Source organism: Manacus vitellinus, unplaced genomic scaffold, assembly GCF_001715985.3.
Source record: "Manacus vitellinus isolate BGI_N305 unplaced genomic scaffold, ASM171598v3 scaffold_45_pilon, whole genome shotgun sequence".
NCBI classification, from domain to species: Eukaryota; Metazoa; Chordata; class Aves; order Passeriformes; family Pipridae; genus Manacus; species Manacus vitellinus.
In genome coordinates this window covers 71,122-96,051 of record NW_021940571.1, presented here as the reverse complement: position 1 = coordinate 96,051, position 24,930 = coordinate 71,122, and the positions used below count along the sequence as shown (strand labels likewise).

The following is a 24,930-nucleotide window of genomic DNA, read 5'->3' as shown; positions in this document are numbered from 1 at the left end:
ACAGCTGAGGAACATGGAAGAGCCTAATGAAATGTACCTTTTTTTAAAGTTTGAAAATAACCCTGTGTAACAGCAAAATTTGTTTTGTGTATCTGCCATCACACTGTCACATTTTACTAGACAGATATGGTAGTAGTTATTACTTAGAAAACAGGAATTTGGTTATCACTTTATCCATAAGTTGACACTGAAAATACATATAGTATTGTATAATTGAGCAGTTAACAAAATAGTTCTGTTATTTCTGTTGAATTATTTTATAATTTTATCCAGTAACACCTTTCAAGATGATTGGTACATTTAAAAGATGTGATGACTGAGGGATCATGGTTGCACAAGATGTTTTTCTTTTTCTGTTATGAAAATAATTCTAAGGCAGACAAAACTATGCTGCAATAAGCCTGATGAAATGAGACTGTGAAGGGCAAAATTTGTTGATGTCTATACTAAAGAGCTTTGCTCTGACAACTCTGAAGTAACTCCTGTAGTGGAATCCCTTTGCTGTTAGTTACGTAGTGCAGCCCTTGGCAAAGGTAAAAGGAAGTGTTTCCTGACAGATGGAAGCAGCAGTATCAGTGCTTGATACTGGTGATGCTGGTCAAAAATAAAAGCAGTAAGAGCAGATAGGGTCGTGCCATCCAGTTGTTTCAAAAGCCCAGCTCCACTCACGTTAGGCCTCTATCTAACAAGAGGGAAGGATGTATGGGACGGGCAGGCAAAGCAAAACATCTTGGTTTACACCTATCAAACAAAGTTGCTTCTCTGTAACAAACCTAAATTGTTTTGGCCTTTTTTTAAGGTAGAAAGATTATACTGAAACCAGCGCAACACCTACCAGTAAATTATTAATTGATTTTAGTGGTAGCAGGAATGCTACGTGGGTAACTTAAACTACTTTCAATTTATCTTTTTTTTGTTAATGTATTTTAGCTGAAATATAGATGATCTCTTCTGCCTGACTTCTACAGGTTTAAGTAACATTACAACTTCAGTGAAAACAGATTTAATAGAGTCAGTGTCAGCTAATTAGGTCTTTAGATGATTTATATGGTTATGGGATCATGGGAATCATTGTATTTTTGGTAGATTTTTCAAAAAACCCAAACGATATTCATAAGAAAGTCATAAACATTGTGACAGTTTATTATGACTGAATTCCAGCTCTGAAGGAACAGAAGTATGCTTTCTGTTCACGAGACAAACATCAGTATATACATGCACAAGTACCCCAGATGCTTAGCAAAACACTGGAAGAAATAAGAGTTTTCAGCTGGATTTATGGCCTAGTGATACTTCAAGTACTTTTCTACTAACTGAATACAACAGAAGAAAGAAAACTAAAACCAGCAAGCAAGCAGTAGTCTCCGTCTTCCACCTCTGTTTCTCTTGGATCTATGGCCTTTTCTTGCGAATTGCTAAATGAAAACATTTTCAGTGTGACACTCGCATGGGTATGTCCTTAGGATGACAGAGCAGCTGACTGATTTTGCCATTCAAGGGAATGAATTCCAGCATTGCAAAATGAAGTCAGTAGGGCCCAATTCCACTTGGAAGAGTAAAGTACTTACTTTTACTCATACAGGTAGACACATGCCTGAGCCTGACCTCCCTAGGTCAGTGATCCAACTAATACAGATTTGAGACTGACTTCCTGCTTTACTTTCAGTGAACACTGTATGTCCAATTGTACTGTACAGTATTTTCCAGTTGCCTTGTCACCACAGTTAGCTTCAAAACAGTTGCTTTACCTCAGATGACAGTTGTCCTTCAGTAGTTGATGTAAGATTTCAATGAAGAAGTAAGATGATTTATGTGAGGGTAGTCCCACAGTACCTTTTATGCAGCTCTGCTGTTTCTTTCATTTGCTTCTTTGTTTCATTTGCTTTTTTATTCCAGCACATTCTTTGTATTTGAGTGGATAGTAGACTTCATTGTTTTAGGTCAGCAGCTTCCTCTGGCTGCAGTGAAGAACATGTGGCAGGAAAAATGCTGCAGTTCCATCCTCTGGTAGAAGACTGACAAAATCCCTTAGTTCCAATTCCATTGCAACAACTGATAAAGTTTCTGCTCAGAGCAGGGGAGAAAAATCCCATTTAGGTATTTTGAGTTTAGAACAAAGAAACAAAAACAGTCATCAGCAATGTAATTATGAACTGAAGTCATCAAATTATCTAAATATTGCAAGTGGAATGAAATTTGAGACATACCCATTTGGATACAAATACAAATATAGAAAATCTCAAAAGTAAACTGAAATTCTGACTTAAATTAAAACCATACCTCTATCTTGACTCATCAGGTCTACACATGGCACTAATGCTAATGAAAGTCTGATCTAGTACTTCACATGTTTTGTATGAAATGCAAAGGAAGCCCTGGAAATCTTATTAGTACCCTAACTCAGCACTGTCTGTAAAACTGGATGTTTTGCAAGCAGCTTCTCAGACCAAGCTGTTTAATATGTTCTTAAATGACTACAGGACAGTTATTGCATGAAAAAAATTCCAAAGAAAAACTGCTGGCACCAGAAACTAGAACTTTATGATAAAGCACGGCAACCTGTGCAGCACAATGCAACCCCTTGATGCTGTTTTTCTCAGGCATTCCATTGGCATACTTTTAACAATGTATGTGCTTTATTCAACATGCTTAATTTGTCAAAACAAACACACTGGCCCCTCAGCTATACACAATATTATTAACTTCCTACAAACATGTAACAGGACTACATAACTACTAAGGTGGATTTCTCTACTTCTAGTAATAACACACTGTGTTTTTTTCAGTCTATGACCTAATCATCAATACATACTTAAGCCTCCCCTGTGTTATCAATAACAGCCCGTTACCTAAGAACAATATAGTCACTTAGCATAGAAAAAACAAGAAACAATCACAAATAGCTCTATTTAGTAAGTTTTTTTACTGGTGTCTATTCTTGATCCATACAGAAACAGTATGATTACAACGAGTAACTGTTTTCGATACAAAAGGAATGCCGTGATTTTTATCTGAGGGTACAGTGCATACGTTGCACAATCTCTTGCTAATGACCAGAAAGACTGCTAAACTGTATTGGCTGTAGCTGGAGAAAAAGGTCCCCTTTTCTTCCAAATTACCACATCAGTTGTCCTTAGTCTGAACAGTTATTAAGACTGTTAGCTGACATACAAAGGCTTCTGGAGTTGAGTTGCAACCAACAGATTTACCTTTGAGTGCTGAAATGAGAACGGGGCAGTCATTTCCCATAAGTCTAGTTCTCTTGCAAAGTTCAGGAAGCAGCTTGTTCCACCACAGAGCCTAAATCCACAAAAACCCACAGTAAAAGTGTACATCAACAAGGACTGCAATTAAGAGTATGAAAGAGCTGCTAAAAATACAGATCAGTCACGATGAACTTAATGCCAGGAATGCAGTGATTTTGCATATATTGTATTTTTCCATCTTAAGTGCAACCTTTTTCTGCTCAAAAATCTTCACACAGTGCCCCTTATACCTCTATAGACAAAAGTTTAGAAAGCAAAAGTCACTGGCAAGACCGATGCAGTCAGAGAATTTACTTTTCCCTCTAAACAGCTCCAGGCAAAGTGGTAAACAGCATTACTCTAAGAACATTGCTCTGTCTCCTGACCTCATCTGTCTACTCCCAACAGCTATAGCAGTGAATAAGGTTTTGTGTACAGTTTTGTTGATAAGAATGCAGTGAAGAGAAGGGACTTCTTTCCTCCTTTGAACTTGGTAACTTTTCTTTCACCTGCACTCAGATTCAGTACTGCAACCTCACATTCAAATCTAATGTGGAAACAATCAAAGAAACTGCTTTCAGATCTGAATAAAAAGTTCAGATCTGGTTTTAAACAGAGTTCTAGTACATCCATCTAGTAGAGGATCACCTTTACTGACTCTGGTCAGTAAAGCTGTGTACAATTAATTGAGCAGCTGTAATTGGCAATGGAAGTAAAGTCCTGTACTCCTGGAACACTGGAATAATACCAATTCCAACATTAAAACTGTATAGAGGGATAACAGGAAAATGGGACATAAAGACATAATCGTTCCACTAGTGCATCAGTACCAGTCTGATGTTATAAGGTCAGAAGATGTCACTACAACACAGGAAGAACATCATTTAAGTGTGATTTTCTTTGAAGGACCATGTTCTCCTATCAGTTAGCTTATCAGTAAGATTTCACCTGTAAGCACTGCCAATTTAGAACACCAATTAGTGAGAAACAAGGTAATTTTTCATTTACAGTGGAAAAAACCCATATTACTCTCCCTTTTCTGAGACAGTCTGCCATCTGAAAAGACTATGCTTTAAATTTACTATAATGAATACAGTAAGTGACAGAAGAAACTGGAGGAAAAAATACTCCATTAAAATCAGTGGGGACCGAGTTAGCAAATTAAAACACCAAGCAAGAGGTTCAATGCAAGCTAAGCCATTCACTTTGTCTGAAAGCTGGGCTGTGATCCATCCAGAGTCCATCTGTACACAACAGCATTTTAGTTAGGAAAAACCCCCAGAAGACAGTGAACAACTGTACTGAAAGTAGCACACCTGCTTGTCACCTCTGAGCTCGTGCTGAGCGTAGAGCACGGCTGCACCAGGACACCTCGGCAGGAGCTGCTCAAGGGCTTCCTCGCACCTGCCCAGCCGGGTATTGCAGAGCACGCCGACGGCCAGGCCCACGGTGTCAGCCTCTGGCAGGGGCTCCAGGACAGGCAGAACTGAAGCCACATTGATTGACTGACTACATAAAAGAGACTGAAGACAAGAACAAAATGTATTCTTTGGATTTAAGACAAACTTTGCAAAAAATGCTAACTATAACCTTAGAATGGAAGCCCTTACTTGTCAGAATAATTCTAAAATAATACTTCCCTTAATAAATGTTGCTGAAAATTGAGAAAACAAGTTTAGAGAGGATGCAAATGTAAATATCATTGTTACCAACAGATCTCTTTAGTATTTTTTTCTTCCATTGTTTCAATTGGCCTTTTATTTCAACTTGGATAACTTAGGGGGGAAGGAGGAGAAGAGTCTGCTGGAGAAAGTTGTTAATACATATATGAATATTTGCAGAATGACTCTAAGTTGTAAGCAGTAAGAGTTAATACCTGTTTCATACCTGTAGTCTTGAGATGTCTTCATGGTAATCTTTATCAGATGAACATCCAGTTGACATTATGGAAGTCACCCATGGGAAAATCAACCCAAAATGATTACAGGAATTTATCTATACAAGAAAGAATCAAATTGCAATAAAAGAAACATTTCTGTTAGTGATGGTTCCATGTGAAACTCTCCACAAGTGAAGAAAATCTTAATCTCAAATAGTGTAATTTAGAAGAGCAGCTACACTTCCTTCTGGTTCACGCAACTTAGTAACAAATAAACTGGAAACTTTTATTCAGTTCTGTATTTCAGCTTTCCCATTCATAATTCTTTAGAATTCATCATTCACACAATTTTCTCATTCAGTAAGCTTTGTGAAATTGCAAACACTCCACCTGACATATTCTCATTTTTAATTTTAGCCCTTACTTCTATCCAGAGCTGAGATTCCTGTTGGAAGTATATTTGCAAATGTCCCCAAGGAGTAGGACTGCCCTGAGCTAGCAATACCAATCTGTAACTGCACACTACCTTATTTGCTTTCAGTCTTGCTTCTTTTAACAGATAAACTGTCCAGAATTAAAATAGTAAGGATGGTATTTGGACAGATTTTGGAGGAACACTGCAGTCCTAAAGCCTCCTCTGAGTGGTTACCACTTACCAGATCCTCTGTTGTTTTTAACGGCTTAGTCTCAGGAAGTTGCTTTTTTGATATCCTCCAAACATACTGAGAAGTAAGCCTCAGCAAGAGCTCCTGAAGTATTTCTTCCTGAGAGCACACTACAAGAAGAGCTTCCCAGAAGTCCACCAAGAGCTGAGGAATAGTGTTTTCACTATTACTACACAACATCTAAGAACAAAAATGACAGAAGACAGCAAGTTAACACAGACTATGGTGATTATTAGTAGTAGAAATTAGAAGAAACAGGAGGAAGAGTTTTTACTTTGAGAAGCAGAATTTTCATTCCTTTTTTATCCTGTGATTCTACATAATACACTGCTAGGCAAAGTAAAAAGTTCATGGAATGATTTTAAGGTAATCAATTCTAAACAAGAGATTTGATTTCTTCTTCAAGATTTACTCCACTGCCAGAAATATCACCACCATCAGCAAATATTTACAGATTGCTAATTTGGAGAATTTTATATATGCCAAGCAGGTGTCTTCAAAAGAGAACTATAGAGGCCATGATGAGAGATGCTGTGTAGCTCAGCTGGGTATCATGGCAGGACCCACAAGGGAGATGTTTTAACATGTGCTATGTCAGCAAAAAGGACTTTTATTTGGTACCCAAATAGTTTTAAACAACAACACTTGTTCTAATTTGAACTTTATGACTTGCTATTTTTGATACAGGTTTTTCACAGTAACAGGTATAGTAAGACTGCAACATACCTACATTGAAGAACACATGTTTTAACCCAAGTAAGTTATTTATTGAAGAGAAAAGAAAAAAAGGTTTGTCTAACTCCCAGTTAAAGCAAACTTCAGGGATGCTAGAAAAACTATTCTGTTAATATTTCTTCTCATAAACTGCAGAGACACATTTTTCTTTCAGGAATTTATAAAGAACATCAGAACATTATATACCTTCATATTTAAGTCTGATTCTTTAGAATTATGTTTTAATCCCAATGATTTCTTCAAAAGGAGCTTATGGAATTAATTTATCTACATTCTGTTAAATTTTATTAGCCTTACGAAGCTCAGTCACTAGGAAGCCATTGAAAGACCACTGAGATCAGAATATTCTCCATTCAAATGACAGGGTAAAAACAAGAACTTAATGAATTTTTTGGGGGGGGGGGTGTTGCATCATTTAACCAGTATTTCTTTCCAGAAGGTCCAGTTTCTGACTCTGTAATCATCTATCATGACTGGAATATAACCCTCTTTCTGAAGAAGTGCTGAAATATGAGTGAAGGAGCAGCTGAGCCTGCTTTTCTTACCAATAACATTACTATGAAAAAAACAGAAGCAAAAAAAATGATCACAGGCCAACCTTGAAAAAGGTATCTGCTTCTTCCAATTCAATTTTTCTGTTCTCATGTAAAGCCACAGTGGCAGCAACGAGTAAACCAGGCTGCATCTCCTTCAGGTGAACAGCAAACTCAGTTGGCATAACAATTCCTCCCTTACGCTGCCTCAGGAGTTGTGGTTGCCCAGTGAAGCCACAAGCCAGCATTGTCTACAAACATAATCAGATATAAATCAGGTAAGGAATTCAATACATACATGATTCAACCCAATAAACTCAGTATTTCCTCAGGCAGTGAAGTTTAGATAGAGAAATGAAGGAAAGTCAGGGGAAGAAAACAAATCCTTTTTCACAGAGTAACTGAGCTCCAAACTGCATGAACACTCCAAAACAGCAGGCCTTGTGCCTGAACACTGAAAGTAACATGCTGTTGAAAGCTGGAGTTACTGTGCACATGTGAAAGTTGAATTTTGCAAAGAAATCCAGGACATACAATACACACGGTGCTTTGAAAAATCACTGGCTGAATTTCCAATAGACTACTTTGCTAAATTAGTGTAAATTACTTTGCTAAAGTATGATTTTCATTTTGAAAATACTCCAGAAACAACAATCAAAATGTGCTGCGCTTTGTGCAATAGTAAGTTGTTTCTGGGTATGTGAGTGCTTTTGAAGGTAACCATAACAAGGTGCTATTCCCACTTTAAAGACAGCGGAGAAATGATGCCTAAGAAAATTAAATTAATTACACAAATATAAGGCAGACCTAGGAGGAAGATTCAGATTTCACCCTGCTATGAATACAAACCATTTTTCCTTTCTTTAGTTTTCTAAAAGTGTTAGTTTCTTCTACTTTGAAACAAAATGCTTCTTTAAAGGTGAACTGCAATAAAACGTATTTAATATGATCAGATTAAAAAGAAAGAAAGAAAACCCAACCAAACAACCCAACACCCATATCTCAGTCACTTTCTATATATAAATTCTGTTCTATTCTATAAATAACAACCATGCAGTGGAATGTGTATGTTTGCTCACAACATGGCAATTTCATATGATCACACTGCAAAAGCAGATGATGCTGAATATAATTTTTGAAAGAGCTTCCCACAGTTCCCACCTTGCAATTCAAAAACTGCTGATTTTAAAAGCTCTCCAGGACTTCTTCCACCAAAGCACGGTATCTAACTTTGGAACAGCTATCCATGTATTTCAAAAGTTTTTAGACTTCCAATATCTCACTCTAAGAACAAGTCTGTATTTCAAGCTCTGTCACCTTTGAATATTCCACAGTCCTGATCAACCTTACCAAGAAGTAATTTACAGATTGATCTCAGTCTAAAACCACATGTGAACATCTATGGCAGAGACAGCTCCACTAACATTTCCCTCCCCACTGATGAGGAATTCTTATTTTGATAGCACTGAAGTAGATTCTGATCTGGTCTTAGTAAGGGTTAAGTGCTTTGATGCCACATAAGAAACATGTGAAATTGTATACTGAAATTTCAGTTTGTGTGCACAATGGATGAATATCCTGCTTCACGAGCAATTTTATAATGCCTGTTTCCATAGAGATGGTGTTTTCATGGGCGTATCACATATTAACTTCAGGTGTAGGGGTGTAGAGATGCTACTATACAACCCTATACTGCTATACAAGCCAGGCAGCTGAAGAGCACTGGCTCTGCAGAGCTTGTTACCTCCCAGTAAACAGTATTTAATTTATCAAGAATTAAGAGCTTCCAAACTTTTACTTATTTGGTAAGGCTTTGCCAAGACAATACCCTACCTGCAGGGTAAACTGTACAGTCCCAGTGTGTGCCAGCCCTCCGTTCTACTGCCATTGCACACATTCAGTGGAGCCTACACAGCACATCAGGAGGAAGGGGAGTCACTGAAAGTTTCTTTTACTGTAAAATGCAACTACAAGTCAAACAACTGACCTGGGCTTTGGCAAAGTGTGAATAGCTCATGCTCTCAGCATACTTTACCTCCTTATAGGAGTCCATCTCATGTTCATACATTATCAGGTCTCCCATTTTCAGAGCCAAAAAAGCCTTAGTAAGTGTCAGGACCACTGATGGCATCATCTTTTCTACTTTCTGAAGATACTTCACAGCTGTCAAAGGACACACGTTTCTCATGCAGGGGCTGCAAAGGATATGAGGCAGCTGCACAGGGTCAGCGAGATAGAATATCTGGAGAATTTTATTTCCTGATTCCTATTGAAATAAAAGCCATTTGACAGTTTAGACCTTTTCAGGTATACAGTCTACTATTGCATATGAAAGTAGTGCAGTTTTGTTGTTGTTTTGGTGGCCTTTTTTTTAAAACAGACAAGTACAGCTTAGCTATCAAATCACAGTGCCTCTCCTGCCTCTCTCCTCCCTACTAATAAAAATAAAGGATCACTAACTGGTAGTGATTCAACCCATATTCTGGGGTGCTAGGAGAACCCCACAGTGAATTGTTTTTACCAAACTGTACAATTTGGCAATGTTCAAAGAAACAGTTTGTTTTGCTACAGAAATGGGAAATGAAAGAAATCTGAGGCAGAGCTTTCCTAAACCAAAAGTGTCTCTGTGTGCAAGTGGGAAACAGATCACTACCAACATGCATCATGATAGCCAAATCCATAATATGTTGCTTGAAATCAGTCCAAAGCATCACAAGTGCTGCTTGCTATTTTTTCAGTGAAAATGGGAAAATAAAAATAATGTGAAAAAGAATAACTGTAAAACTAAATAAGCAGCTCATCATTTTCAATGAGAATTTGATTAAAATTGGATACACAGTTCTTAAAATCAGAACTAAATCAACAGATTACAAAAAAACCCCAACTTCTTTCTACCTTGCTTAATTCTTCGTTCAAGTCTTCATTAAGAGAGTGAGTTAAGTAAAATATAAGCCCTTTCTCATATGTCTGTATTTCATCACCTTCTGAAACTAGTCTCTTTAAAACTTCAGTCATGGATAAACCTGACATTCTGTAGTATGGCAAAGCAAGGTGGTAATCCTTTGTGTCAAATCTGTAAGCAACAGAGAAGGGAAAAAATTAACAAAGCAACTGAGGGCAACACTTTTGCCATCACTCTTGGTAAGAACTAGAACAATACATCAAACAAAGTCACAGACACATCAGTTATCTGCATATTCATAGTTCATATTCACATAATGGTTGCATTCTGTGTTTAATGACAGTAAAGACAACCAGACACTGAAGAGATGACCAGATTAAGCTGGTTTTGTAAAATACAGAGACTTATATTACATACGTAATACTTATGTAAAACAGCAAAGAATTATGGATTTTCATTTTAAGGTTACATTAGTGGAAACACAGCTCACCTATACCACTTCAACATCTAAAACATACCTGCTGTAGCAGTCTCCTAAGAACGCACAACTTTCTCTGAATGCTCTTAGAAGTTCTTCTTTCTCATCTGATTTAAGGAAATGAGGGTCCATTATAGCTGCTCGGATCAGTAAGTGAGCCTCACTCAAAAGATGGATGCAGCTCTCAGTTTTAACATTTTCGTAAGTTCTACTATAATCTACCTAGAACAGACACAGGATATACTTGAGCTACTGGCAAAAATTAAGAATATACAGGAGCAATTCTAATGAGGAAAGCAGCCATTTGAAATAGGATTACGGGCTGTACATGAGAAATACATTACATTATATTCAGCAATAGCATGCATCAGAGATTAATTAACAGTACCTATTTTAGTTAGCAAACAACAAAAGCAGGAGTCGGGCAATACCATTTCTCTGTAAAGCTGAATGGTTGAAACAGTGTTTATAATATATAAATTCCAACCAGGTTCTGACTCAGAATTTGTTCTGGATTTGATGCTGTCAGCCTTTCTGGAACTAGAGAGGAGGAAAAGAGTTGAGTTGTCAGTATCAAAATAAACACTATGCAGCCAAAACACCACTGCTCATTTGATAATTCAAATGCATAAATACGTATGTTTGCAGACTAGTAAATGCTGGAGAGTTAAGCTGTGAATTTAGGTCATAACAGCTAATAACAAAATAGGGATAGGCATGTTCATACACCAGGAACATCATCAGAACTGTATACTACATCTTCTCCAGTGCTTAACACCAGGTAGTGTCAGGTACTTACAGGAATCATAGAATCATCAAATGGCTTGGCTTGGAAGGGACCTTAAAGATCATCGAGTTCCACCCCCCCGTCATGAGCATGGGATGCCACCCACTGGAACAGGTCAGACTGCCCAGGGCCCCATCAAACCTGACCTTGACTATTTAAGTACTTTAAATTAGCTAAAGTGTTTATGTACATTCTGTAAGGACTTACTGCATGTTTGCCCCTGCGGCTCTATCAAAGTGTTTGCCAAGATATTGTGTAAAGAAATATCTAGGTCTGTAATGCCCATAAAAACACCACAGGAAAACACAGACTCTTTTTGTTCTGCTTTTTGGTTTTAACTGTTCTGGGATATTTACATCTTTATTTTCAAATTATGGTGCTAAGTAGCCCAGTATTTGTTCAACCTATGTCCTTTACAGAAGGCAAAAAGAGTATCTTCCTCAAATGCCAATCAGAATATTTGAAACAACACAACTGGCAGAAGAAAATGTGCTTTAGTCAAGAAAACTACAGTATTTTGAATAGGCGTTCTCCCTGATGGACTTAACCTTATCTTCTCCTGAATAATGTCTGCTCTAGGCTTTAAGAAATACTGGTTCACATAACTGCTTCAGTCAACCATAGCTGTCCCACTCTTGTTAATTAACTTGAACTGACTTTAATAAATGTGGGTTCTGAATAGCTGTTTAGAATAGCTCCTTAGATGTTTTATGAAAAGCCCTCAAAAAAGAAGGGGAATAGCAGTTCCCATGGAAATTGGTAAAAAGTAACATATGCCTCTGGCTACATACATGCTACAAGAGTAACTTGGGCCAAAGTCTGATCTAACTTTTGTCATGGATAACTGTAGTGATCATAACTTTTCTTGTAAAGAACCCCAAAGATAAGACATTATCATTTTGTGCTACAGCACATTTTGTAACCTGTAGCTTTGGTACTCTACACAGTATTTTTGTTTCTCAAGACAAATATTTTTTTCTTCTCCGGCTAAATTCTTAGTAATGTTATTTTAACATTTTGTTGATTTCAAGCATCTGTGATCCTACTCTCATTTCTTCTGCATCAGTTAATACAATAGAATTAAAAAAAAAAAAAGCTTGATTTCTGTTCTCATTCACTAAGAATGGAATTATTTCAAACACTTTTTCCACAGAGGAACCACTCCAACTGTAATACCCACAAATTCAGCACTGTACACAGAGCTGTAAGTACCGTCTCCCTAAAAGACAGAAATCCTTACAGCATCCTTCTTGTAGGTTTTCTTCTTTCAGTAATATCTTCTGTGTCTGCCTTAGTCAAAAGAATTATATGGTTTTTGAAATGACAGATAGCTCTTGGTCCTATAAAAAGCTGCATTCTTAATGTGCAGACATCCAGTGTAACAGGTGGACAAGCCTATAAAGGAAAGGGATTGTTTTGTCATTTCAGTTAGTATGTACCTTGAGTCTTTAAATAAATCAGGGAAAAAACTAACCTTTGTACAATGATCTGACAATAAAAACATTCCCTGGCTTTCCTAACTTTGAGTGCTTCACTTAAACAAGAATAAAAATACTCATAAAAGCATGACAAGAAATATTTAACAATGAGTAAAAAAAAATAAATTATTTCCCTCTTCAAAGCTACTACAGTTTTAGCTATATGTCTTATAGAATCATAGAATCGATTGGGTTGGAAAAGACCTCCGAGATCATCGAGTCCAACCCTTGGTCCAAATCCAGTCCATTTACTAGATCATGGCACTCAGTGCCACGTCCAATCTGCGGTTAAAAACCTCCAGGGATGGTGAGTCCACCACCTCTCTGGGCAGCCCATTCCAGTGCCTGATTACTCTCTCTGTAAAGAATTTTCTCCTGATATCCACCTGAAATTTCCCCTGGCGGAGCTTAAGCCCGTGCCCCCTTGTCCTATTGCTGAGTGCCTGAGAGAAGAGACCAACCCCCACCTGGCTAGGACTTCCCTTCAGGTAGTTACAGATGGTGATGAGGTCACCTCTGAGCCTCCTCTTCTCCAGGCTGAACAGCCCCAGCTCCCTCAGCCTCTCCCCATAGGACTTGTGCTCCAGTCCCTTCACCAGCCTTGTTGCTCTTCTCTGGACCTGCTCCAGCACCTCAGTATCCTTCCCGAACTGAGGGGCCCAGAGCTGAACACAATACTCAAGGTGTGGTCTTAAAATAATGCAGCCTGAGCCAGATGTCTGATGTGCGAAACTTAATCCCAAATAGTCTGAATTTGACCAAGTTGTAAAAGACTGCCTGGTTATAAAAGTCTTGATTTCAGTTGCTTATAAAAAGCAATTACAGATAGAAGTATTATATTTGCTTGCCTATTGTTACATTACATATTCCATATTATATCTCCAATTTGTTCAATATACACCTTTCAGGTAAAGCTTACCTTATTACACTGGACTAAAAATTGAAAAATGCAACCTCATTTGCACAGAAATATTCTAAATTTACAGCTTTAAAAAGATAAAATACTACATTTACAAATTAACATACACAGTGAAGCAAGGCAACACAGTATTATACGTGTAACCTGGGTTTTGAAGACACCTCAACATTTCTTGTAAAAGGTGGAGGCCTGCAGGGGTGACCTAGAGACTCTAAACTGCCCTGGGCTAGTTAGAACCAGAAACAGAACCAGGCAGCTCTTAAACTGGTGTAAAAAAACAGCAGGAAAAATAATAATAGCAAATAATAAAAATAACCATCATCATCCTCACACTTCAAACTCCTGGAGCCCTGTGGCACTGGAGCCCATGGAGGATCTGCAGCCTGTGGACAGCAAGCTGCAGCACAGACATCCGTGTGAGACTGCAGCCTGCACATCCCTCCAAACCTCCTCTGGAGGCAGGAGGCAGCATTTGGATGACTGGAGAAATTGTGATGGACTTGAATGTAACCCACAGTGAAAACACAGAAAGCTGAGACTGGAGAATGGACAGGACAGATTATGTCACATGTTTGTATTAGTTATCTAGTACCTCTCTGGAGAGCAGAGAATACGTGTTTGGCTCTTGAAAATTTTATAAAACTTCTACTGTCCTATAGATTCTTTATGTCTGCTGCCTGCATGCTCAACAGAAATCCTTAAATGCTAACATAAAATACACCTCAATCTACCTTTCCTACTATGCTTATTAATGTGTATCACAACCTTTACAATTCAATAGATTTTTACTGATAAGCCATTTAAGGAAGGGGAAAATTAAGACCTCCAAGGATCAAAAGCCCTCCTCCTAAAAAGCATGCCCTAAGTATGTGGTAGCAGACTTGTTTGATTGTCTACACTCCTACAAAAACTGGTTTTTCAAGGACACCTGAGAGAGAGAAACATCATCAGCTACAATAAGGGAAAACTCTGCACCCTTCGTTCAGTTTTATACGGAAAAGCATGGAATTTATAGCTTAAAAAAGAAGTGATTTTATAGCTTTTGAAGTTTTTGAAAACATTCTACTCGTGGTCTAGAATTTAAGATGGCAATAACAGATTGTTTCATTGAGACATCTGTAGACCATCAAAATACGATATGCCATAGATAGAAGTAAAATATTAATTTTTGATGTTACTTCATTGGTTCAGCCAATAGAAACTAAGAGGATTTCAAAAGGAAACTAAGTCAATTAAGTGCCATACCACTACCCCAACAGTTTTAGTGAGATAACAAGAGGTGCACCTTCACAGTCGTATCAATATAGGGATCCTCATCACGAGCTGCTGCTGCACTGCATCTCACTGTGAAACACTGCAGGTTCTCACTAGAGGGAAATACGAAAATGCAACAATGAAGGAAAGAAATTAAGACTTGCAAAAATCAAGTAGCCAGAGAATCAGCTCTTTTTCCTTTGAAGGGCTTTGAAGCCTAAGCAGGAGGGCCCACTGGACTAACGTATAAGTCTGCCCAGAAATTTCCAGACTATGAAGGATGTATCAGAGTAAAAAAAAAAAAGGGCAGCAGCATAGAGAAACATAGTAATAGTATCAGCAAAATCATAAACTTAGTACCTTGTAATGACGTGCAGGAACTGTGGAGTAAGGACTGCCTGCTCTGACTTCTCTGAATACTGATAAGTAGAAATTACTTCTACTACCTTCCCAATAGAGTAGAGATATCCAACATGAGGTAAAGAGAAAAAGCAAAAGAGACTCAGTAGTTCTCTCTTGTTCTCAGTTTCCTCATAGGCTGTCAAAGAGCTTCCTAGATGTAACAATAAGAAAGACATTTTATATACTTCATAAATCCAAACCTGGCAATTCCATTGCAAGCCTGATGCCTAAAAGATACTACCAAACCTGCCCAAGTTTCAGACTGGTTTTGTTAGTAGCTAGTAAAAAGAATTATATGAAGTTATTAGAGAGAGACCAAGGGAGGGCCACTAAGATGGTGAAAGGCCTAGAGGGGAAGCCATACGAGGAGTTGCTGAGGTTACTTGCTTTGTTCAGCCTGGATGAGTCTGATGGGAGACCTAATAGCAGTCTACATGCAGTTCCTAAGGGAATGGTCTGAAGTTGTGTCTGGGGAGGTTTAGGTCGGACATCAGGAAAAGGTTCTTCCCCCAGAGGGTGGTTGGGCACTGACCAGGCTCCCCAGGGCAGTGGGCACGGCCCCAAGGCTGACAGAGCTCCAGGAGTGGTTGGACAATGCTCTCAGGGACAGGGTGGGATTGTTGGGGTGTCTGTGCAGGGCCAGGAGTTGGATTCAATGATCCCTGTGGGTCCCTTCCAACTTTGCATATTCTATGATTCTATCCAACTGCTAACATGCAGCATTAAATTCTTCCATGGGTCTTTTGGGGTTTGAGCTAGTGAACCCCTAAAATTTGCATTCATCCCTTCCCTTTCAATTAAAGCCTGTCAGAAAGGTAACCTGTATCTTAAGGTTTACTACCCTGATTTCCTCTGTGGGCTAATGAGTAGCAGTCTAGTACCTTAAAACACTGAGGATAATTTTATTAATGCAATGTAAAGAGTGACTGTTTTGCAACACAAAATTAATCTGTAGAGAACTGATAAAAGCTGATGTAGTCTTCCTCTTTTGGTGTGATGAATTGGTATTTTAGTTCAAGGTTTATGCGGAACTTGGAGAAATTTAAAGACTTTTTTTTAACAGAAGCTCAGTTTAAATCATGGAAAAGGGAGGAAAGATCTGAATTTGAAAAACAAATCATACAGAAACAGCGTACAAAAAAGGATATACAACGAAGCTCCTTCCTCTCACAGTCTCCTATGATACAGCCCATTGTGCCTTCGCACGTAGCCATTTACCTGTCTGATATACAGGGAGCAGTTGAACAGAATGCAACTTCGTCTCTTCACAAAACCCAAACGGTGACTGGTCGGGTGTAAAACGTCTAGAGAAAAAAATCCAAAACAACAACATGGGACCACAGTGAGATTATGATGATCTACTTTGGACAAGTAAACGGCACTGGTTAGAACAGGCATAGCTCATGTTTTAACACTCAACAACAATTCACACTCCTAGCAATGCCATTAGCATAGCAATGCCAAGAAGCACAGGGCACAGCTAGATACAACTATCTTGAGTTCCTGCAACCAGAATCCTCTTTCTTTGCTTGTCTGCAAGATGCATGTCAAAGTTTGAGATCACTGGAAGACATGTGGCAATTGATTTGGACCTCAATTTAAGCTTTTTTTCAACCCCTCTCTTTTTATTCCACTGAGCTGTATGTAACGTCATGTCATCTCCAATCCTACTTTTCTTTCCTATTATGTGTCATCCTTGTCCCTGCTTTGCTTTGGAATTCACTGCTGGACTGTGACATCAATTCTTCCTCGGTCTTTGATAAGAACGTTAATAGAAGAGGAAGACTAAATCAGCTTCCTGAGAAGGGGACCTGGAGAGGGAGATGCTGAGCTCTTCTCCCTGGGATCCTGGGACAGGACACCTGGGAAGGGCTCAAAGCTGTGCCAGGGGACTTTCAGGCTTGACATGAGGAAGCATTTTCTTACCGAGAGAGTGGTGAAACACTGGAACAGGCTTCCTACAGAGGTGGTCAATGCTCCAGGCCTGTGATTGTTTAAGAGGCATTTGGACTGTGCCTTTAGTACTGCGCTTTACCAGTAGCTAAGCTCAGAAGTGGTCAAGCGGTTGGACTAGACGATTATTGCAGATCCCTTCTAAGTGAAATATTCCAATATATTTTAAAAAGGGCTTTCTTTGGTATCCCATTATTTCCTCAGTTCAAAAGAAACCCTGACCCTTATAAAAACCCCAAAAGTCAAAATACCAGTTTTCTTTCAGAAAGATGTAATCCACAACTCATTTTGGTTTCTTGTAGTAAATTAACCCATAAAGGGGAAAATACATTTGTAATACCTGAAAAGCAGATACCGCACTTGGAAGCACTTTGTGTCTTCAGTAGGTAACTCTGTGGATTCCAGTGTGATGGGTATCTCACATAGCTTACTTTCTTCCCCAAGCAGTTCCACTGGCTTCTGACATATGATGAACTCATCTAATTCAAGCTGCAAAGTATGTGTTGAAGGGCTTTCATCTTTCACACCTGAACAATGAAAATGTTATCTTAATTGTTCAAACCATTCCATTCAGCACTAAGAAACTGGTATGACACAGTATCAATTAAATAGTCCAATTACAGCTACTTAGCTAGCATTTGCTTCCTCAAACCATGAGATTTTGAAAACAGCCATGCTAGAAGACAAGAACAATTCCTTAATTGCCTCAGCAGTCTGAATACCTAGCAGTCAAGATTTTTGAAAAAACCTCCCATGATGTAAACTGTTCATTAGAAAGCAAGTCCAAAGCAACTTGTGCTGCAAATGATTTGTCATAAAAAAATGTTGTCTTTTGGCTGGAGAGGTTTTGAGAAGGAAAAGGCAGCAATCACAGAAAGCTGTGTTCTCTTAAACTCAAGTTCTGGAAAGCAAATCCTAACAACACTCAGAGAGAAACTGGAACTTTTCTATCTAGTTTTTAGTAATAAAAACAACTAGGGGTAGAATGCCATGATCTGAGAAAAGATCCACCTTCACTCAGTGAAGAGCATTCCATTTATATTTTTCCTATGACAAGTCTTATTTACCTTTTAATCTTTTTGTAGGTGCAGTTTCCATTTCTAAAAGACCATCCTTCTAAGTTTCTTTAATTATAAGCGAAGGACTTTCCTAAAGTTTGTTGGTGTTCACCTGATATGTATACTTTTGGAAAGGTGGGAACTGATAATTGATTACATATGGATTGATTTCTTGCAATATACAGGAATGATGTACTGAGTACATCTATTTCTGGGATTTCTAGGATTTTAAGGCAAGCCCCTGAATAAGAAGAAGGACTGAAACAGGAGAATTTGCTTGATTATGCAGGTTCTGAGCCTACTAACAGTTACAAAAGTACACAGGCATTGCCACAGAAACACTCTTAAATGTGTAAGCTGGTTATTTAGGCAGTGACACTGACAGAATAATTTTTCTGAACATAGCACATTAAACTACTACCACTTTAGTTTGGCCCATGGTAGCATGCCAAAACAGGGACCTAATTCTCTATCTGTAGAGGCTGCACTATCCTGAAAGTGTGCAGAATGATGGCATATTCATTTGAATTGTTACCTCCAACTGCAGGTTGGTACAACTTTTCATGCCCTAGAACATTCAGCTGACAGTCATAGGATGATCTAGAAATATGTGCTGAAGGGCAAAGACCTTGTTTGAGCCTACTTTCAGAATAACAGGAATCAGTGAGCAGATTCTTAAAGATACAAAAAAAAATTATTTCTGCACTTACCTCCATCCACAGTCTTTTCTGGTACACTGACTCCTTGAGCACATTGCTCTGTCCTGTCTGCACTTTGCTGGGCCAGTTCCAGTTTCAGGATTAGAACGTCCAGCTCTGTTGTTATGGCTATATGTCTGGCACAAAATGCAACTTCAGCAGGAATGAGATTATCAATGTGCAAAATTAAGGAGCGTTCAAAATCTAACACAGTCAAATTCTGGTTTATGACCAGGTATTTCAAACAGAATATGACTAGTTTATTCTTGCAGCCCACAAGAAGATCTCCATTTACGGGACAACATGAAATGCACAGTGGAGGGTCTGAAAGTGGCATTTCAACAACTGACATCTGTTCTTTCAAGGTTTCACTGTATGACTCTTCCATCTTGTGACCAACCATCCGAACGCACACACGAGAGCTCCCTGCAGACATACATCTCCAGTTCGTATATGCTCTTAGGAAAGTTGCTTTGCTTTTTTCTTCAATTGTCACCAGATAGTCTCCTTAAAAGAAAGCAGTGATACTGATATATCATTACAGAATAGATGACAATTTTTGAGCTCTTTACCTTCTGTAGTTCGTTACAAAGAACATCTTAAAGTCTCAACTCAAAATTCCAAAAGCAGTTTTCACCAATTTTCCTCTAAATTAAATACAAAGTGCAACTTTTTTTTGCTGGGTGGCACACACTTAACATACCATTAAAAAAAAGAACTTATACATCTAGGTCCAGAATAATTCGTAAGTGAATCCACTATATGAGTTGTATTTGCAGACCAAACCCGCCTCCTCCCCCCCAGCCTGCGTCCCCAGTGCCGTTTTGTTCTCTACAGACCAGGGAAAGCAATAGACTAACAGAAGAGCTGTGGGATTGGCTGGAACGACCACCCGCCCCGTGCTCTGAAAACCAAATCCCAATAAAACAAAAGCAAGGGAGAGAGCACTGTCCCTACCCTGGGCGGACGCAGACGGCAAACAAAGGGAGACGCGGCCCGCGCCCTCCCCACCGGCCCCAGGCCGGCCCCGTTGGGCCAGCCCGCTCCAGCCGCCGCGCCCGAAGCCGACCCCGGGCGGACGGAAGGCGGGGTGGGAGCGGCCCAGGCCCTCCTCCCGCGGCGCGGGACCCGAGCGGCGCCGCTCGCCCCCCCCGCTCCGGCCTGCTCCCCCCCGCCCGGCGGAGTCTCGGGCCTCTTCCCGCATTCGAGCCGGACACGTCCCGGCCTCCCCAGCCACGCACCCCCGGAGCCGGCGGTCGCGGGGACTGACCTGCCGAGCTGTGGCGCCATGCGCAGCACGGGCCCAGAGTGGCGAAGGAGCCCAGGGGCTCGCAGCGGCCCTGGTCGCGCACGGCGAACACCTCTACCCTGCAGCTGGCCGCCGTGCTGGCCACGAACAGCACGTCCTGGCCGCAGCAGAAGTGCGCCGGCTCCTGCTTACAGGGCACTACTCGCTGCGACCCGAACGGGTGCAAGTTGTAAAGCTGCACCATGGTCCCGCAGCAGCGAAGTGCGCCCCGGAGGCCTCTCGGGGCGGCGCCTGCACTTCCGCGGGGGCAGAGCGGGCAGAGCCACCTCCCCCGGCGGGTTGCGGGGCCGGCTCCGCCGGCAGCGTGCGGCTGCCCCGGGGCAGGTGGCCTAGCACGAGGGGCTCTGTGGCCTTAGTGCGGCTCCGTTGCTGTGTGAGCACTCCCGGGCATGCTCTGCCATCGCAGAGCAGCGCCGTGCACTGCAGGAACTCCCGAGTGGGAGCGTAAGTTGGAAGCGATCATTAAGGTGAGATGGGACTGGGAACGGTGGCTCAGGAATTGTTTGGGTGGGAGGTGCGTGTGCGGAGCGGATTTGCCGTGGGCGTGGCTCGGAGCAGCTGCCGCCGACGAGCAGCGAGGGTAACGTCCCAGGCTGCTGAGACCTGGCATCTTGCAGTCTTCCAGATACAAACACAAATACTTTTTTGTATTTAAATGCAGCAGTTCTTTCTTCATAACTCCATACGCTCTGCATACACTGCATGCTCCACGGATACTAGTTACAAATACTTCTGAAAAAAAAATCACTTCTGGTATCTTTAGTATGTGTTGCCCCTTTTCTCTCTCCTGGTTTTATAGAACACGTAGGCAAGAAAAAAACCCCAAAATGTACAACCCACACCCAAACCAACAAAACCCCCCAAACAAAACTTAAACTTTTGTCTCAGTTTCCAGATTCAGGACCAAAGAAAGTGTATTTCACAGAATATCCTGAGTTGGAAGGGACCCCTAAGGATCCAGTCTAACTGTTAAGTAAATGGCCTGTACGGGGATCAGACCCATGATCTTGGTGTTACTGGGACCATGCTCTCACCAACTGGGTCAGTGGTTTTTACACAAGCCAAGTGCCCTATAATTAACTGCTTCCATATGTCTCTAAAGCTCTATTCATTTGTAAAGGACATTAGATTTTTTTTTTTTTACTAGGTGAACGTAGGAATGTGAAAATTACAACACACTTTTAAAGCAGGTAACAGATCTGCTACCAAAACCTGTAATCTCAAATGGTCCTTCCTTAGTGAATACACACATTAATTAAGTGAAGAAGAAAAAACAGAGATGGTAGAATCTTTAAAACTTTATTTGAAAACACATTTGAAAACTTCATTTAAAAACAAACAAGTGAACAGGGTTCTGCAATTCTTTTTTTTTTTTTTGTAAATAAATTTTTCCAGGCTTTAGTTTTCTCAATATTCATCTCCTTCTTCAGCCTCTGCTTCTACTGAGTCTAGACCAACTTCTTCATAATCTTTCTCAAGGGCAGCCAGATCTTCCCGGGCTTCAGAAAATTCTCCTTCCTCCATCCCTTCCCCAACATACCAATGCACAAAGGCACGCTTGGTATACATGAGATCAAATTTGTGGTCGAGCCGAGCCCATGCTTCAGCAATAGCAGTTGTGTTACTCAGCATACACACAGCCCGCTGCACCTTGGCAAGGTCAGCACCTGGCACCACAGTTGGAGGCTGATAGTTAATGCCCACCTTTAAGACAACAAATGAAAACTTTCCTTAGGAGCGCTAAGGTTTAAAGGCTCATTTCCGTTAACAACCAAAAATCACCATAGTTATAATTAAATAAAATAGCTTAGAGTTATTCTGGACTTTATCAAAATATTTAACAGGGACATTACAATATTTTAGCATGACTGTTATCTCTGAGAACTACACAATTGCTAATCATTCAGATATTGAGGACTTAAAAAGCTACGTACCTTGAATCCAGTTGGGCACCAATCCACAAACTGAATGGTACGTTTAGTCTTGATAGTGGCAATGGCTGCATTGACATCCTTGGGCACGACATCGCCTCTGTATAACATACAGCAGGCCATGTACTTGCCATGGCGAGGGTCGCATTTCACCATCTGGTTGGCTGGTTCAAAGCAAGAGTGGGTAATTTCAGCCACAGATAACTGCTCATGATATGCTTTTTCAGCAGAGATGATGGGGGCGTATGTTACCAAGGGGAAATGGATTCGTGGGTATGGAACCAGGTTAGTTTGAAATTCTGTCAGATCTACATTAAGGGCTCCATCAAAACGCAGTGAGGCTGTGATGGATGAAACAATTTGCCCAATTAATCGGTTTAAATTTGTGTAAGTAGGACGGCCAATGTCCAGGTTACGACGACATATATCATAAATGGCTTCGTTATCTACCATGAAGGCACAGTCTGAATGCTCTAATGTTGTGTGGGTAGTTAGAATGGAGTTGTAGGGTTCCACTACAGCAGTGGAAACTTGTGGTGCTGGATAAATTGCAAACTCCAGTTTAGATTTCTTGCCGTAGTCAACAGAGAGCCTTTCCATAAGCAGTGAAGCAAACCCTGAACCAGTGCCTCCTCCAAAACTATGAAATATAAGGAAACCTTGCAGCCCTGTGCATAGATCAGCCTATAATGGAGTGGAAAAAAATGGGAGAAAAAAACCAGTTAGTGATGGTTTTGGAGAAATCAGTATTAAAATAATCATTCAAAAGCATTTGTCATAAGTTTGTTAGTTTGACATTGTTATAATAAAAAAAAACAGCTTTCTTGAAAGGTCCTGGTTTAACTGGCTGAATTTTTATTTAAAGGGGGGTGGGACAGGCAAGGAAATAAAAGGTTTATTGTGTTTTGTTTTAAACAATTAAGTATGCACAAAATTCTTAGTGAAAAAAAAACAGAAAACCATCAATATAGATAGCTATAGAGCTGTATCAATTATTTTAAATACTAACTTGCAGCATGAATTCTTACCAGTTTGCGAATGCGGTCTAGCACTAGATCAACGATCTCTTTTCCAATGGTATAATGGCCTCTGGCATAATTATTGGCTGCGTCTTCTTTCCCAGTAATGAGCTGCTCAGGATGGAATAACTGCCTGTATGTGCCTGTACGTACTTCATCTACAAAAAACCCCAAAACACCACATCATAAATTTGATCTGTTCGGTTCTGTGTGTGCTGCCTAGTGACAACACACTAAGCACATGTGTCAAAAGAGTGCAGACAGCATCTCTTACTATGCACAGCTTGTCTGACTAGTCTAAGAAGTTGGCTCAACTTCAGCCACTTTTTTTAGGGGTAAACATCAAGCACACACAAAGCAGTATTTGTACTTGAGGAACACAGAGGTCACTCAGAAAACTACATTACAGGTACAGACGAGGTACTGGACAACCATCAAACAGAGCTCTGGATGCAGTGCAGCAGTCTGGAAAGATTATCCAGATCGTAGAAAAGTTCTATCATTTTCCAAATAGTTACCTGTAGGCCATTATTTAATTTCTTTCAAATAACAATAACCTCAAATGTCAAAACAGCATCCAGACACACATCTTTTAAAATCTATAGTGTTCTTAACAGACAAAAAAAGACAGTAGGTAATCCATAAAGGATCCTCACTTTTTCACTGAAGACCTTTAATGCTGGGTACATACCAACTACGGTTGGCTCTAGGTCCACAAACACTGCTCTCGGAACATGTTTACCAGCTCCTGTCTCACTGAAGAAAGTGTTAAATGAATCATCTCCACGTCCCATAGTATTATCACTAGGCACTTGACCATCAGGCTGGATCCCATGTTCAAGACAATACAATTCCCAACATGCATTGCCAATCTGAACACCAGCCTGACCAACGTGGATGGATATGCATTCACGCTGCGAAGTTAAAACACAACAATAATAAGACATGGAGTTACCTGCTTCTATATTTTATTCTCATTATAACTAGCTATCTGTGGGTTGTATTTTTCCATGATCTTTCTCTGGTGCAATATTCCCTGGTTTCTCTTGAGTGACAATTTAAAGAGAACAAATGTTGTCTGTTGCTAGCAAGACACTACTCACCTTAGTTGACCTGCACTGACTTTGAGAATATTGGAAGATCCTAAAGGCAACCTAGTCTCTATGAACACATCCCTTATGATGCTGCATATATATCTTTAATATTCAACCTAGTCTCTTTTTCACCTTCTTTTAGCTTTTGGAAGACTTCTTTATATAATATCCCCAAATTTCCTTGACTTGTTGCCAAACCACATACTGGGTAACTGTTGTAAGAATCTTTCCTGCACAGGACCACTCAGTACGTTTTTCTTTATAATAAGCGTAGTGGTATTTAGCCCCTGACAATTTGAATGTATTTTTTTTCATACATATTCTTATGTGAAATTCTCCAAGAGTCCCAATCAAATGTCATCTGCCCACTTTAAGCCAGCTCCTGATTCTAAGCAACTGCCATGTATGTTTAATCTCCCGATACCTCAGTTTTGTCTTACACCCGAGATGGAAGTAAGCTGCATTTCTAGTTTACTGTTACAGTGTATCTAGGAAAAAGCAGAGCTGGAAAAGAAAGAGTAAGGTGTCTGGGCTGCCCTTTCCCGTTTTCTTGGCAGCTGCACCAGCGCAGTACTCTCGGCTGTTTCCGTT

The 24,930-nt window shown here is 40.0% G+C and overlaps 2 protein-coding genes across 4 annotated transcripts; both read right to left on the bottom strand.

Annotated features, from left to right (window-relative positions):
- Window positions 1-1,114: 1,114 nt before the first annotated feature.
- HPS3 (HPS3 biogenesis of lysosomal organelles complex 2 subunit 1) lies at window positions 1,115-20,496 on the bottom strand. Of its 3 annotated transcripts, XM_025895834.2 has the most exons (17): window positions 20,257-20,496; window positions 18,999-19,493; window positions 17,571-17,757; window positions 16,496-16,581; window positions 15,236-15,428; window positions 14,907-14,988; window positions 12,465-12,619; window positions 10,869-10,977; window positions 10,478-10,659; window positions 9,953-10,130; window positions 9,093-9,323; window positions 7,123-7,308; window positions 5,781-5,969; window positions 5,133-5,240; window positions 4,562-4,768; window positions 3,210-3,300; window positions 1,115-2,064 (listed from the first exon to the last, which is right to left on the bottom strand). In XM_025895834.2, the coding sequence occupies exons 1-17, from the start codon at window positions 20,477-20,479 to the stop codon at window positions 1,937-1,939; spliced, it is 3,030 nt and encodes a 1,009-aa protein (XP_025751619.2). In that variant the 5' UTR covers window positions 20,480-20,496; the 3' UTR covers window positions 1,115-1,936. The 3 variants fall into 3 exon arrangements, with proteins under 3 accessions (XP_025751619.2, XP_025751620.2, XP_025751621.2); XM_025895835.2 differs by lacking the exons at window positions 10,869-10,977; window positions 12,465-12,619; XM_025895836.2 differs by lacking the exons at window positions 1,115-2,064; window positions 3,210-3,300 and having other exon boundaries at window positions 4,679-4,768; window positions 5,122-5,240.
- Window positions 20,497-21,658: 1,162 nt separating this feature from the next.
- LOC103761228 (tubulin alpha-3 chain) lies at window positions 21,659-24,909 on the bottom strand. Its single transcript, XM_029962350.1, has 4 exons — window positions 23,937-24,909; window positions 23,255-23,403; window positions 22,230-22,910; window positions 21,659-21,999 (listed from the first exon to the last, which is right to left on the bottom strand). Exons 1-4 carry the CDS (start codon window positions 24,190-24,192, stop codon window positions 21,703-21,705), a joined length of 1,383 nt encoding a protein of 460 aa, XP_029818210.1. The 5' UTR covers window positions 24,193-24,909; the 3' UTR covers window positions 21,659-21,702.
- Between the last annotated feature and the right edge of the window lie 21 nt (window positions 24,910-24,930).